The 16,468-nt window shown below is 40.1% G+C and overlaps 1 protein-coding gene across 1 annotated transcript in view; it reads left to right on the forward strand.

Annotated features, from left to right (window-relative positions):
• The window catches only part of NYAP2 (neuronal tyrosine-phosphorylated phosphoinositide-3-kinase adaptor 2), a 182,541-nt gene that overhangs the window by 68,941 nt on the left and 97,132 nt on the right, over window positions 1-16,468 (forward strand). The window contains exon 4 of the mRNA XM_045031524.1: window positions 13,771-14,069. Coding sequence (XP_044887459.1) covers window positions 13,771-14,069 — 299 coding nt within the window. The remainder of the gene's footprint in view (window positions 1-13,770; window positions 14,070-16,468) is intronic.

Below are 16,468 nucleotides of genomic sequence, written 5' to 3' on the forward strand. Positions count from 1 at the left end.
CTGACATATTCTGGCTATAAAGCCAAGATAACGGGCTCCGGGAGGAATATTCCAGTGGAAAGGGTATTCTCTAGTAATGTAGAGACACTATATTTTCCTCCTAATGGTGGATGGGATGTGGCCAGGGTGCAGCCAGGAGGTGTTTATGCTGGGGACACTTAGCAGCTGTAGTAAATCAGAGCAGCTGTCAGGCTGTTCTAACTGTGCCTGCAGATCAGCCCTATATGCAGGGGTCCCATGACTAGGGAAGTACCAAGGTGGGCTTTATGCTACCTTTGCAGCTCCTTCAGACTCACACTGTGCCTTCCTCAGTTATAGATGAAAATCTGGCCCCAAATTTTGAATCACATAAATTACTACTAAAACACAGCACATCAGCAACTTTTCATTTTAAAGTTGAATGCGATACCTATGTATTAAGGGTCAGTTTTCAATGCAGCATCTAAAAATGCACCTGAAATATTTGAGAACACACCTGTTTGTGTAGGCAAAACCCTGTATTCTTCTGTTTACACAGGCATTTGCACACAATGACCTGATTTTCATGCAACAAACCTGGGGGCGGGGGGGCTTGCTTGTAAGGGTGAGGGACTGTCTAAAGGGTGAAGCTGGCAGAGTAGCTGCAGAAAGCAATTCAAGCAGTTACAGCTGCCCTGGAAGGAGGTGGTGACATCAAAACCAGCAGGGCCCTCCTTCCTCCACCTCATCCCCTTCACCCACAACTGCAGGTAAGAAACCCTCTGGGGGCACTAGGATTCAGGTAGCATTCCTCTCACATGGCTTCAGGGAGAAGCCAGTCTGAGGGCTTGGCTACACTGAAGAGTTGCAGCGCTGGTGGAGGCTTTACAGCGCTGCAATTAATAACCGTCCACACCTGCAAGGCACATCCAGCGCTGCAACTCCCTGGCTGCAGCGCTGGCTGTACACCTGGTCAGGTTGGGGTGTAGCAATTGCAGCGCTGGTGATCCAGCTCTGCTCATCAAGTGTGGACACACACCAGTGCTTTTATTGGCCTCCAGGGAATAAGGAGATATCCCAGAATGCTTTTAACTAAATTACTCTCTTTGTTTTGTTATGCAGCCTCTCTTTGTTTTGTTGTGAACTCCGATCTCGTTGAACTGCTTATCTAAAAAAACAAACACTGATCACAGCAAACAGGAGCTATCTGTACCTGGCTGTGAGCGATCAAATGAGAGGCAGGGAGTGAATGTTTGCTTGACAGAGAAACAGCGTTGGATGCAGGCTGTTTGCAATTAAGACTAAGGGTTCGCGAACATTTTGTGATTTTTCAATCCAGGAAGCTAACACACAGTGTTGGCTCCAAAAATCCACTCTCTCTATCTTCCCCGCTCCCTGTCACAGTACACCACCCTCCACCCCCCTCTTTTGAAAAGCACATTGTTGCCACTTGAATGCTGGGATAGCTGCCCATAATGCAGCACTCCCAACAGCGCTGCAAATGTGGCCACACACCAGCACTGGTAGCTGTGAGTATGGCCACACACCAGCGCTGTTCCTGCACAGCTGCATGACCAGCGCTGTAACTCCCAGCGCTGCAACTTTCAAGTGTAGCCAAGCCCTGAGAAGCAATTCAAGCAGGGAGTGGAGCATATGGATACTGATGTCTCAGGCTATTCTCTGCAGTTTTCACTCTGAACATTCTGCCACTGGTTATTTGCTCCAATCCACTACCTTAGCAAGACAAAACTAAAGAAAACTCAGAATTAATATGTTCTTTGCAGTTAGCATGCTGATCCCTCTGTTTTTATGTTCTAGCCCTTTTCCTTACCCTTTCTCTGTCATGTCTGGGTAGCTTGAATCTCTTAATGGCACAGTTTCTTTTTCTTTAGCTGTACAGCACAGGTGGGGCCCAATTTTCAGTTGACCCCCTAGGCATTACCATGATAAGCATCATTATTATTTTAAGTAGTAGCAGTAGCAGTAGTAGTGTACAAATATTATAAGTCTGATTATGTTCTCATATGGGTTTCACACTGATTCAATTGTGTTGACTTCAGTGGTGTTTCCCCTGCTTTACAGACCAGGATTAGGCTGCATGGGCCCAGCTTTGTTGGCCTTCTGGAAATCTCACACTACACCTTCTGCTGTGGGAACTGACATGCTATTTAAAACCCTTAATGTTTCCGTTTGCGCTTGCTACTTGAGCTGTATATTTAAAAGCAGAGTCGACTGATATTGATTAGATGGCATGAGAAAAGTGTCTGTAAATCATTGTTGGAAATAAGCCTGCTGCTAGAAATGCTAGAGACCAGGTAATACTTTGGTAAGCAAAGCACAGCTCCTCTGTGCTTGACTTCCAAATCCCACTTCCGAGAGCTCCAACATGTTTCATTTGTTTGTGCCAAGTCTAAACTTTTTCCAGTATCTGAGTCAAAAAGGAAGTCTTTATTCCTTTCTATAAATGTCCTCCCATGAGAAATCGTCTTATCTATCTAAGAATCCTCTGTCTACTGATTCAAGCCATAGAAACATTGTAGCAGCTAAAATTCACAACTAGAAGCTTTCATATGTTAATTAATTTACATATTTCATTTCAATAATTACTTGGTCAGTCATCCACATGCACCCAGGCATCATGCATGCTGCCCCCCACATGATTTTCCATTGAAAGCGACAAGTGTACAACTTTGTCATAGCTCCACCCATTTCTGATAAGGTGCAAACATGCATTCCATTCAAGTGAACACAAATTTGCACTCAGTTTAAATATTGCATATGGCAGGTTTCTAATCTGAAGTCATTCACAGACTCTGAGGAAGTATATGAGCTTTCATTTCTTGGCTGTTAGCTGCACATCTCCCATGCAAAAATTTTAAAACGTAGTCAATCAGAATCCGCTTCACTGATGTTCATTAAGCTTCCCCTATGTTCAAAAACTAGGAACGTTTTTAGACTGTTTCTTAACTGTCTCTAGATTGTGACACTGAAGCATCATCATCCAGCCCTGAGGGCAGAGCACTGGAGATACTCCACCTCAGCGAGATTTCACGCAATGCTACACCCCTGTAAGGGGAGCAAGATAGTAGTCACTTGTGTTGCCAGCAAGCCATGGCAATCCATGGCTCCACCTACTCTGTCTCTTTCCGTCCCTTTAGGGGCATATTGCATTTCCTGAGGAGTAGTCGGTGAGCAATTCTGCCCAGTCCCTAGGATAGCTGCATATCTTTATACGATCTCTTTATAGGATTTGCTGTAAACATAATATACCATAGTTCTATTTTAAGACTCTTTTTAAAGTACCTTCTCTAAATTCCAATTATTGGTAGGTTTCCAGTGCTTTTATTATGAAAAATAGGTATCAGTAGGGGCATGGTAAGCCTTTCTTTTGAGAGAAAATATTAGACCCTTTATTCAACCCTGCTGTGAACAGTCTCGATTAGTAGCTTAAAAATTTCTGCTTTTGTAACCTATCGTCCAGTGTGTGTGTTACGTATCTCCCTTCATGCCCAGTGAATCTATTTCAACATGCAATTGCAGGGCATGGTCCTTTAGGTCAAGCTGTATAGGCTAACACTGCTAGTGCCAAAGTTTCCAATTCAATCTCCAGTGGTGGCCAGGATGGTGAATGTCTGGTGCGGGAGTGGGAGGGCACTGAGGGCTAGTCGGGGGAGCTGGCAGGAACATAGGGGCACGGGGGAGCTAGGGGTAGCCCTGGGGAGCAGGGAGTGATTCTCCACAGAGTCTGTGCCTGGCTCCTGCTTCCAACAGGGAGGGAGCGGGGAATCGACTAACTGGGTGGCCCTGCTGCCTGACTCTACCCCACGTTCTCAGCCGCTTCAGATCTCATGCTGCCCTGCCAGGTCACAGCTGCAGTGATCCCAGCTCCCTCCATGCTGACCCACCGCCAAACACGTGTGACACTGGTACCTGCCAGCTTGTAAGATGCTCTGCAGCCAGGGAGGGAAACGAGCTGCCTGGCCCAGGGCTGGCAGAAGAACCAGGACTCCTTGACTTCCCCACCATCCCCCCAGAAAATCTGCTGGAATGCCGTGGCTGTCACACTTTCACAAGAGCAACGTGTATAATTCTGCTAGGATTCCTGTGGCAATGCAATCACAGCTAACAGTGCTGGCATGTGAAATCTAAGAAATCAGCATTGATGTTGTAGGTAGAGATGGACCCAGCTACAATCTGGGATCACCCCCAAACTTTGTGCCTGTGGGGAGGGATGGGTGTGCACCAGAGCTCAGGGCTTAAGCTGCGGGGGTGGGTGGGGGTGGGCTTGGGGCTTTAGCCCCATGGGGCTAAAATATTTACCGGAGCTCCACTCCGGACAGCTCTGGTTGAATTTAAGCCCTGCTCATGCTACAGGGCTTTAGCTTATCTCTGACTATTACAGATCAGGGTGAGACCTAATGTGGAAACCAGATTATCCCACATCTGCCTACTGAGAGGTTCTGAAAATGAGGGATCCTATCTGGTATGGATATTGCTATGTCCTATGACTTGAAGCTAAACTCCTCTGAATTGGGTGGCTGCCCCATCTCTGTAAAGGGAAGAGCCATAACCCCTGATTCAAAATCAATTTCTGGCTCTGGATCCAAATATTCTGAGCTCAGACCCATCTCTTAATTTTAAGATGTTTTCTATGTTAATGGGGAAACAACTAGTAGAATTACATGCTAGTCTGTTGGGAAATGATTTTGCTGGATGTATAATATAGTATCAGAGCTCCAGGCTACATGAATCTTCTCTTGCAAATGGTATAGATAATAGCACAAATGTGAATCATCTCAGTGATTTCAGCAGGACTACACATGTGGGTAAGGGAGATAACTTGCATGTGTAATGTTTACAAGATCAAACCCTATGTTTATAGACTTGACTTCAGTAAAAAAGGAGCCAAGCCTAGCAGTTCACAGCAGTACTGAGTGCTGCATCATAAGAGACCTGAGTTCTTGAGCAGCATCTGATCTCTTGTCACTAAAGAGGAGGCATATGGCAGAAGTAAAATATTTCATCTGCATGGAAGTATGTGTTGGTTGCTCACTGCATCAGCTGCTCCTGGTGGCCAGTACAGCAAGTGACATTGGAGTTGATTTTTGTGGCTCTTTACTTACACTTCAGGCCTGTGTTTCAACGTTACAGGTTTTATTATCTTCCAGATCCTGATAAGATGCTGATGTGGGATCATCATGAGCCATTAGGACCTTTGGTTTGATTGGGCTGTAGCACAATGCAAAAATTCTATGCTTGGGAGAGGATGGGAAAAAATACAAGCAGAATCCTTTTAATTTTGAAAGCTCCTGCTGTTCATGAGTGCAGTTCCCAGAATCCATGGTTGTGATCCTACCTTTCCTGCCCCCTCGCATCTATCACTATTATATCTCATGTACTCATGAAATCATGTTTGAGGATAAAAATTGTGGATGCCAAAAAACTGAAGATACTAGTTCCAATTTACAAATATAATTTTATGCTAATCTTGAAAGGGCTTTTCTGATACAAAGTTAAATGTGTCATCTTAATATATACATATGTAATTTATTCTAAAGGGGAATAGACATTTCAAAGCCACTTTAGTCCTTTAGCTTCAGAACACTTGAAATGAACAGAGAATGTGCATATTAATTGGCATAAGAGTAAACAAGGGGTTAAAATATCCTAAAATAAGTTACTGTTTGCTTAACTGTGACAATACTAATTGCTTTGAGTAATAAATTGCTATTTATTCAGCCAAGAGACTGCCTGTAACCAGAAAGCACACAGTTCTTGAGTCAGATATTAGCACTGTATATACAATAGGTCATTTTGTTGTCTTTCAGCATAGTTAATTTCTGTAATATCTTCTTTTTTCCCCTGCCTCTGAATTAATGTATCCCGTTGGACCAGACTGACCTACTATGGAAGTTATACCAGCTGGGTCTATAGGCTTCCTATGGTAGCAGGCTTTGCAATGATTTGTGGTACACTACTCCACAGATACACGCTCCTGTGCATTTTACCATTGCTGGGGGCCCACAGCCTGGATTTTGCCAGCTAACCCAAGAGATGAATCAGGCCAGCAACTGCTATCAAGTGTGTCTCCTTGCTCAGAATAAGGAGCAGTCACTACTCTAACTTCCTTTGGTTTCCCATAGCCAGAACAAGAAGCCTCTTTTTATAGAGGCAGAGCACAGCTCTGGGTCGCTTGTGAATGACAAAGGTACATGCAAAGGTTCTGGGCAAATAATATAATACCTTGCAATTCCATGGCATCTTCTAGCTACGAACCTCAAAAGTAGTGTTACAATATCATACACAGGAGCACCGAAGGAGAAAAATAGATATCTTGCAGTGGATATGAAGTACCTAAAATGAATGCTTGTGCCTGAGGCATGAAACCAATAGATTATAGGTCTGAACTGGTAAGAAGGGCTCAGGGACAATGTGACTCTACAGTATTTGAACATCATGGGATTTAAGCAACCACAATAATTCTGAATCCCTCCAGCTTTACTCAAAACTGTGATATTATAAGGTATTTACAGTTTCTAAAATAAATATATAAATCATATAATTGTGTTAGTTTGCTGTACAGCATTTTAATTACATTTCTGCAAGTAACTAGTGAAGTAATTTCCATAGAGCAAAGTAACAGAATAACTTTCAACCCATTATTTGTAACACACATTAGGGAAAAAAACATGAGGTAGAAAGACTCCACTGTCTGACAAGCAATCTCCAAATATTAAGCAAATGCCACCATTTCTGTTTGGCCACGATTTCTTAATTAATGTAAATTCTCTGCCTTCAGTATCCAACTTCAGCATTAAGAAGCTTTTTATTATGACTGACTAGTAAAGCAAAATGGAATTAAAAAAATAACCAATACTCTGTAGGTTTTTATTATTTGTTCAGGATGTTGACCCCTTTTCTTTATTGTTGTTTGTAATAAAATAAGTCATAATAACCATATCAAAGCCCTTCAGTTGCCCATTTCATCTATCCAAGCACCTAAATATTAACTACATTAGACTCGGAGAGAGAGAGAGAGAGAGATCATTTCACCCACCAAGGAAATGCAGCTTCTTCTAGGGTAGAATGTGGCACCTTTTCAACAACTCTATATCACAGTTTGAGTCAGAAATGAAGACTGACGTATTCAGTTGACAGTATAACACTGGCACTCAACCTTTCTAAACTATTGTACCCTTTCAGGAGTCTGATTTGTCTTGCATACCCCCAAGTTTCACCCCCTTAAAAACTACTTGCTTACAAAATCAGACATCAAATACAAATGTCACAGCACACTGTTACTGAAAAATTGCTTACTTTCTCATTTTTACCATATAATTATAAAATAAATCAATTGGAATATAAATATTATACTTACATTTCAGTATATGGTGTATCGAGCAGTATAAACAAGTCATTGTATGTAACTTTAGTTTGTACTGACTTCATTTAGTGTTTTTTTTTATGTAGCCTGTTGTAAAACTAGGCAAATAACTAGATGAGTTGATGTACCCCCTGGAGGACCTCTGCATACCCCCAGTGGTATGTGTATCCCTGGTTGAGAACCACTGCACTATACTACATGGGTAGAATTTAAATAGGCTGAATATGAGTAGTTATTTGGACAGGACTCCAGAGCTATCAACCTAGAGATGGGCAAACTATTGTTATTAATAGTATTTGCTACAAATTTAGTCTGTTTTTTAGGTTAGTGAATTCTAACCCTGCCTTGCCCAATTCTGACCTCAAAAAGGACTCACTTGAGATGGAAACCCTGAATCTGAGGCCACAACTTGGCCCACTAGGTTCTGAGTTCAGTTGTGTTCAGAGTTCTTGTGAACTGGGGTTCCCTCCTTTCCCTGTTGTCAGATCAGCTTTGTTCATCATCTATTGTTCCTCAATCCGGGTGAAATCCTGGCCACATCAAAGTCAATTGTAAAGCTCCGATATCATAGCATTTAAGGCCAGAAGGAATCATCAGATCAACTAATTTGACCTCCTGTGGATTGCATCACCCAATCAATACTGCATGAAACCCAACAACCAGTATTAGACCAAAGTGTTTTTGCCATCAGAAGACTAAACTATTATGTGCCACAAACAGACAACAGGAAGGACTGAGGTGCACCAACACCTGAGGCCCCTGAAATGGTAGGGAATTTATTTAGTGAGATATACCCAGATGATCCTAGCATTGACTTCAGTGGAGAAAGGATTATAGCCTATGTATTTTAAAAAGACAAAAACCTAGCTTGAAGAATGACTGTGCATGTTTTAGATACTGCAGTTTTCCTCTTAATTTAAGGTAAATCCTGTCTTATATGAGTGTTGGAATTGGACCCTAAGTGTCCAATTGTAGCTGTCTCTAGGGGAGTAAGAGGAGGCAGGAAGCTCTGTTGACCCCTAATTCATCAAAGAAGAAGGTAGCTAGTGTTCTGGCAATGTTCAGTGGCCCAAAAGGGGCATGACTGAGTGAGCTGTATGAAGCACACATTACATACTTAGCCACAATATGTCATATCAATGTCCCACAGGGCATCTCCAGCTCCAAGAACCATCACTTTACTCTGTCTATAACATGGGTGCTTTACATGATTAAATGTTATCACTGTGAAATTCACCCCTTATATTAGTTATTGCTGACAAATGTCTAGTTCTCTTTTTGTTTTGTTTTTTAACGTTACTTGGGCACATTTTTTTCTATGTCATAGAAGCCGTAGAACCTAACCAGTTCAAACTGAAATTTCCCAAGGGAATAATCCAAATCTGGATTTCCATATATATTAATAAACTGTAACATTTTCAGCAACTCATATAATACACATTTGAAATGAGAGAGAACCTGTTACCAGTACAGAGGAGAGCACAGGCTCTTTCCTGTCAAAAGTAATGGAGTGAGATCATCTACACAATTATTTCTAGTAGCTGGTCTCAATAGTCCTCTATGCAGCAAAGTATATATAAATCTTTCTCAGTCTGCTTTGCTGTAGCAGGACATTCTAGCTCCAGCTAGCTCCTACTTACAAGTTGGAGGAATACATAAATAAATCCTTTAATTCTCTCAGTAGCTCAAGGCATTGTAATGTTGGAGACTCCAGTCCAAAACGACTTCAGTGAGTTTGTTTGTTTGGGGGGAAGACAAAGGTAAATGACAGGTCCAGATCATTTTGATTTCATTTATACTGGTATAAGTCTGGAGTGACTCTGTTCACTTGGACTGAATTATTCTGGATTTTAGCTCGTGTACCTGAGATCAAGATTTGGCTCACTGGCTCTAGTGAATGTGAGGAAAGTGCCAGACATGCTTCTAAAGAGCTCCCACTGCTGTGCAACTAACAATTGCATCAATAGCATGAGACGGGTATTAACCTTTTGTAACCATGTCATGTAACGGGGACCAGGAACAGTAGGCTAATCTTTTACTAGCATTCTTTGATACAGGTGGTAGCTTTAGAAGAAGCTGTTCCTTATTTTGTCCTTTGGGGAACTCCAGAGATGAATTCGGCTTTGTGTGTCTGCTCTACTAATAAAGGCCATTGTGGTGGTTACTAGTGTACATGTGTAAGAATTAGACACAAAATGAAAAAAATGTCCTTTGGATACTTGCTTGGGACACATCAGTTTGTTCTGGCTATTTGTGTTCATACTTCTGTCTTGTTATAGGTGCAGACACTGCACACCTCCTGGAGGGGCAGGTCTCAGGAAATCTTCAGTAGTTAGTATCATGAAACTGTTGGAGGGCAAATATAGTAGACGTGTAAAGTTTACTATTTAACTGGCATGCAATTTATTGTATTGGTGCACTTTGAGCCAACTGAAAGCACCACCATTCCCTGGCAGGTGTGTGGGTAGTTTAATATGTCAATGTAATTTATGGCACTGGCATACTCTTAGCCGTGGGTGTGTGTGCGGGAGTAGTAGTAAGCATCTCTTTCAAGAGCAGGCGCTGATTGCTAGACATTTCAAAGTGACCTCCAAATGCCCACTTCTCTGCCAAATAGGAGACTTTCCATGATTTACTATACTATAGGAGTACCACAGCTTTTAAAGATGGGAAAAAGCCCAAGACAAATCAAAATCTTTTGGAATGTCAGCCTATGATGACTTGTGGATAATTTAGAAATAAATTTGGCATATAACATAAAGATTTGCAAATCTAGAGGAAACAGAATTTTTATTGGGGAGTGTAAGATCATTTAAAGGGATGATAAAATCCACATGCATTTTTCCTGGTACTACATTTTCTTAGACAAAGGGGAAAACCACCACCACAATGAAAGTTGTGTACATGAATTTCTAAGGACAGAATTTGGCCTATGGTATACAATCTAAACATCTCTATATGGAAGTGAAATCATTACTTCTGATTAGTGTATTCTATTCACAGCATTGTATACATACAAATGTGCCTATATATATATATGTAAATACAGTAGAATTAAGGATTAAAGTGGATCTCTTACCTGCTTCCTTCAATATGTTTAAATAGTAATCCTCTTTAATTGATGTGACAGGCATTTTTTGTTGTGGAGAATCAGAGGATTATACTATCAGAACAATTTATGGAAAGATTAGCAGAGACATAGTTGATCGTTTAAATCAGCCACTGGTTGGTTGATTGGTTGGTAGTTTTAAATTATTAATCTTCAAATTGTGGAGGAAAATGAGTTCTTCCTTTGATTTTTTTTTTGTTTGCTTGAAAATCCCTCTGGTATCGATGCCTATTATGATTCAATAATAAGTTGGTTGTAAACATGTACTAGTTTATATATAATTGCACCACTGCCTCTAATGGATAGAATGTCAGACATGTTCAATATCTAGCCTTTTGTAATAGACTTGCTTTCTACTGTCTGGAAGTTAGAAAAGAGAACATACATGGAAATAGGATTATGAACCAATAGAGATTCTCCCTGAGGTCATGTGATAGAGAACTGCTTTTGGAGCATATAATCATGAATGTGCTATTATCTCATCTGGTACACAGTGTGTATTTGATATAAGCTGTATCTTATCTCAAGAAGTATGTAATTAAACAAAAAAAGATAGGTTCTTATGATTCCCCAGAGATCAAAGGGTGGGAGGGCAGCATAATGTGATCCACAGGGCTTGCTCTTGCTCAAGTGAGCTGTAGAAAAGTGGCCTTAGCTTTCGGAAACAGAGGTGTATTTATTGCCAGATCCCTTACTCAGTATTACCCCAGTGAAGGTAATAGGGTATTAAAATGGGAGCAAGTTAAACATTTTACCCACTGACAATAAGTATTGAGTTGAAGTTGTATGTATTGTGACAAAAGCCATGTGCTTCTGGTGTCCGTAACTGAGTATGTATGTAACTAGCTGTCTGAATAGTTCGGATAGCTGTCACAGATATAATCCCCATTCATTTTACTGTGTTGAGGAAGGTTTTTTAACTGAAACACACTCTGTGTTTGCATTCCAGAAATATAAGCATCAATAAGCACAGCATTCCAGAACTGATAAGTACCGCAGGAACAATACTGTGTGCAGAACTGTCATCCCCAGTACATTTTGGTACCTGTCTCTGTACATTCAGATCCAAGTCAGCTGAGATTCCCTTATACCTATGATTTACTTAAATTGTTCCAGGTTATTTTGTCTCCTCAGAATCTGAACTGCATTCCCATTATCCACTCATGTTCCACACTTGCACCTCACTACCTTGTTGCCGCTCCCATTGCAGATTCATGTGGATTTGATGGGATAATAAGGTGGAGTTTACATTTCCCCTGTATAGGAGTTATTTTTGGAGCATTTTTCCCTTGCATTTCTTTTTATTCCAAAGGGGTTGATTACACCCCATTATTTTTATTTCCTGAGATGTGTGTATGTCTACAGTCATAGATGAGTACCTGGAAGTACAGATCAATCCATGGTGCTACATTTCTAAACTAATACTCTTTTTTGCAAGACCAATTTCCTCTCTTCTTCCAAAAGATTCAGTTTTAACTTTTGATGTTTGGGATTTGTCCTGTGGGCAGGTACTTGTCACACTGCTATAAAATCTGAGCTGAGTCTAAGTACTACTTTTAAAGTTTCAAGCATACAATATATCAAAGACTAGATATAGACACAGACTGATAAAATGCACTAATTATATCTCGCCAGATGTTGTTCTCACTACATACACAATTTAGAAGTAAACTGCTTGTTACCCTAAAATAACATGGGATGAGCATTTTTAATGCTTTATTATTTTATTGTTGTTTATTATTTGTACTATGGTAGCACTTGGGGAGCCCTGGACACAGGTCAGGACCCCACTGTGCTTGGAGGTGTACAAACCCAGAACAAAAAGATGATCCCTGGTTCAAAGAGCTTACCATTTTGTAGAGTCTTCAGCTTTTCATGTGGGATCAGTAATAGAAAGTGCTTGGGATATGGCAGTAAATATAGATTTTACATTGTAACTGGATTTTTGACTTGACAATGATTTCGGTGAACATCCCTATGAAATTTTATAAACCAGAGATAAGAGTGAAAAAAGCCATGCAGGAAACCATTTAAAAAGAAAAGTCAGAGTGGGAAACAGAAAAATATATTTAAAATAAAAAAGTCAAATTAACAACTTAAAATAGTGTTATCTTAGGGGGTTTCAACTGTTTGATAAAAATATAAAAGCAGTGTTTGTAGAATTGCAGTAGCTATTTCATAGTTAAGAGGAAATCAGCTTCAGTTTTATTACTGATTTTTAAACCTCGCCCTCTAACTACTTCAGAGAGAGAGAGAGAGAGAGATTCTTCCTGAACATTTGCCTACTGCATCTTATCCCAAAGGTGGCTATTACCTGAAAAGTTTGGTAAAAATCAGAAGAGAAGTTTTAATGCTGTGATGATTTGAAAATTTTACCCCACATTCACTTCTGAAGACTTTTCTGTGTTGGCTTATAATAGCTACAGAATGGTTTTGCCTGGTTTGATTTTCAGCCTTGCTGAAGAGAAAAAACGTACATATTGCTGAAGAGCTAGAAGGGAAATTAAAAAGTTTTAAACAGCTTGTGATACTCCACACTGATGTAGGATATATGGGTTCATTAAAGCAGGACTATAAAGTAAAGCCAGTGGGTAGGTAGGTCCCTGAGGGAAAAGAAGATCTGGCCCAAATCAGCCATGACACACCAACAAGTCTGGAACACAAGAAGGAATTGTGACAGTGACGGACCTGTATACTATCTAAAAGAGGTTTTGCAAGTTAAGAACATGGGCTTTCTCCATCTTCTCACTGACAGTTTAGGCCCATTTCTCTTAGAACTGGTCAGTATTTTTGGAATGTCAGAAAAAAATCATGTTTCAAAATTTTGAAAAATAAATAAGAAAAAGTATTGACATTTTTGGCAACATTTCCTTCTCATGAACCCAATGGACTCTTTACAGAGCTGGTTAAAATGTTTCAAATTAAAAAAGGAGGAAAAAATTAAAATTCTTAATTTTTATCCCTTTTCGTTGACCATCTCAAATCTCTTTAATTCCGAAGGCTAGATCCATATCTCAGTTATATTATTTTAGATTTGGACTTACTGTGGATTTACACCATTGTAACTGATCTCACAATCTGTTTTTATTTTCATTGTCTTTGATTAAGTTAGCTAAGTGCACAGATTTTTTTTTAAAAAGACTAAAAAATATCCACACATCCCCATACCATTGAAAATTATATCGCTGAAACTTTTTTGTATAAAAGCTTTTATGATGATGTTGATTATTAAATATTAATGTCCAGAGGCCCCATTTTTAGGTGCTCTTCAAACGCAGGTAGATCCCTTACCTATATGTGTATGTCTTTTCTCTTACAGCATAGGTGGAGAAGTCGCGAGAGGAAGTGAAGGAAGCTATGTGGGCAAACATTTCCGCATGGGATTTATGACAATGCCTGCTCCTCAGGACAGACTGCCGCATCCTTGCTCTAGTGGCTTTACCGTGAGATCCCAGTCTCTTCATTCGGTTGGGGGTACCGATGATGAAAGCAGTAGCTGCTCTCGTAAACAACCTCCACCAAAACCTAAACGAGATCCCAACACCAAATTGAGCACCTCATCTGAAACGGTCAACTCTGGAACAAGTAAGAGTGGGAAACTACCGGACAAGACTGAAGGTAAACAATACAATTATTTGAAACATGGTGGTAGAGAGACCCAATGTTAAGGTCAACCTATTCATAATGTTTTCCTGAAACACTGCAAACATGTTACCTGTAGTTTATGTAACCATGCCAGTACTGTTTTCCTAGACAAAGTTACATTACAAGAGTACTTACAAAAGTAAATTCTCTCTCTCAGAGCTATAGCAGTAAAATATTGCCAAAGGTAAAAATAGTTGCAGAGGTGGTTATATTGCCCAGAGGCAATATTGGCTTTTGTAAGGAATGCTAAAACAAACATTATTAGATGAATCAACCTAGAAGGACTCTTGCCTTTCTCCTGATCTTCCCAGTTTAGGGCAAAACTTGTGCCCTCTCTTTCCACCCCAACCCCTCGGCAGAAAAAGTGAAAAGGAGGCAGGGTACGAGGTCCTTCCTTCTCCACCACAAACTGTTTAGGAGGTGACAACTTATTAGGATCTTTCCTTCCTCCCCTCCATGCTAGAATTGTCTTTAGTGGAGCAGGAGGACTAGCTGTGCTCCCTACTACTGGGAGACATCAAGCTAGTTCTGCTTCCTAGTGTGAGATGTAAATGGGAGTCCTTAGGGTTAGAATGACTCAGATTATTTTTGGTCAGTGCTGGTCTACTTTCATTCCCCACATTAAATACCAGTTATGACACTTGATGTGGTGTATTGCTCTCCGTGTGTGTGTCTATGGGTGCTGGGTTGTGGTCAGAAATACTTGTTAGCTTTGTTCATGCTATAACCCTTCTTTAACCAATCAGATTTTAAAAAGGCAATAAAAAAATCTCAAAACTTCTACCTCCACTGGCTATTTATAGACAGATTAAATTAGATCATAGTTTTATATCTCACATATGTTGGTAGGTAAAACAAATTGAAAATGGAATTTATCATGCTTATTTCATTGTGTCAATCTGCCCACAGATCCAGATCCAACTTCTAACGCTCCAAACCCAAGCTTTAAACTGCTGCCATTTAAAAAACTAAGCTGTTTGCCATAATTTTCCTTCATTTCCTTCAGAATTTATCCCCACAATATTTCACTGGCTCAAGGCCCAAAAGAGACAATAGTCAGCCTTGTATCACTGACAGGTCTGATATCAAGTGATCTTTTGGCTGTCTGTGCTTTGGATTGGGGAGATTCAACTATGGAAAATTATGAAACAAAGCTGTTGTTTTCTGTAAACAAATATAGGATGTTTTGCAAAGATGTTTGCACAAAAATGGTGCAGGTATACTTTAATGGCAACTCGTGATAATTCCAACTCTGGTGTCTATAATCTGGCCCACTGGCTAATTTGGAAGAAAATTAATTTAACTTCCCAGGCAAGAGAGATTTGTCAACATCATCTTTAATATAAAGCGTGTTTTCTTTTTCTTCTATTCTATAATGATCCATTTTGGAAAAAAATGATAGGGCTTCTGTCTTGTGACCCACTTTCTCTTCCTTTTCCTGATGCTGGTAAAGTCAAAATATTGAATCTGTCACATCACAATAATTCCATAGCAATAGATGTTTTAAATATGACTCTGACAGTAGATAGGAGAAACTTGACTGGGAGTTAGCAAGTCCTTCCTTGTTTAAAACATAAGAAGAAACATAAGAATAGCATAAGAAACAGAAAGGTAGTGGCTCCTTAAATTGCTTTTGGTATAAGAATTCTTGTTTCCAAATTTGCTAGTGGGTGAAAATCTTTTTAACTTGTGCTGACACACATTAGCCCAACTTCATTGCACAGCAATGTGATAATGCTCGTGTGTGTGTTTTTTATCACAGCATATTCAGATTGCCTGTGATTTAAGGAGCAATTTCTAAGACAGGGAAATGCCCTGTGACATCTTTAATTTGATCAATATGTTTCTATATCTCTGTGTACACTATCAGGCTATATTATTCTTTCTTCTCTCTGCCCCTCCCCTTCCCCTTACTAATTAAAGGGCCTTCATCAGGTGACATTTATTCCACATGTTTGGATTTATAAAACTGAGCCTTTACAGAATCTAAGGCTGTCTTTCCAGGGAGATTTAAACTTCCAATAGAAACAGCTGTTTTGCAACCCATATCATGTCATTGCCCTAGTGCTTGGCAACCTGAAAGAGATATTTTAGAAAGTAAGCTCCTTCCAGGTGGGGACATTGTCTTGCTCTTTGTCTTGTATGGCACATAACAAATATAAAGCGGAGTGAAACTGACTGACGTATTTTCACTGCCCAGGCTTAAAGAAATACAGAAGGGAACAGACCAGAATAAGGAGTGACTGTGTAAGCTCTTAAGGACAGGAACCCTCTCTTTGTTCTGTGTTTGTCCATGGCTGTGGGTCCTTGGCACTGCTGCAATATAAATAATTAAATAATAAAAAAGTAAAAAGAAAATTAGATTTTAAAAG

This window comes from Mauremys mutica, chromosome 9 (assembly GCF_020497125.1).
Source record: "Mauremys mutica isolate MM-2020 ecotype Southern chromosome 9, ASM2049712v1, whole genome shotgun sequence".
Lineage (NCBI taxonomy): Eukaryota > Metazoa > Chordata > Testudines > Geoemydidae > Mauremys > Mauremys mutica.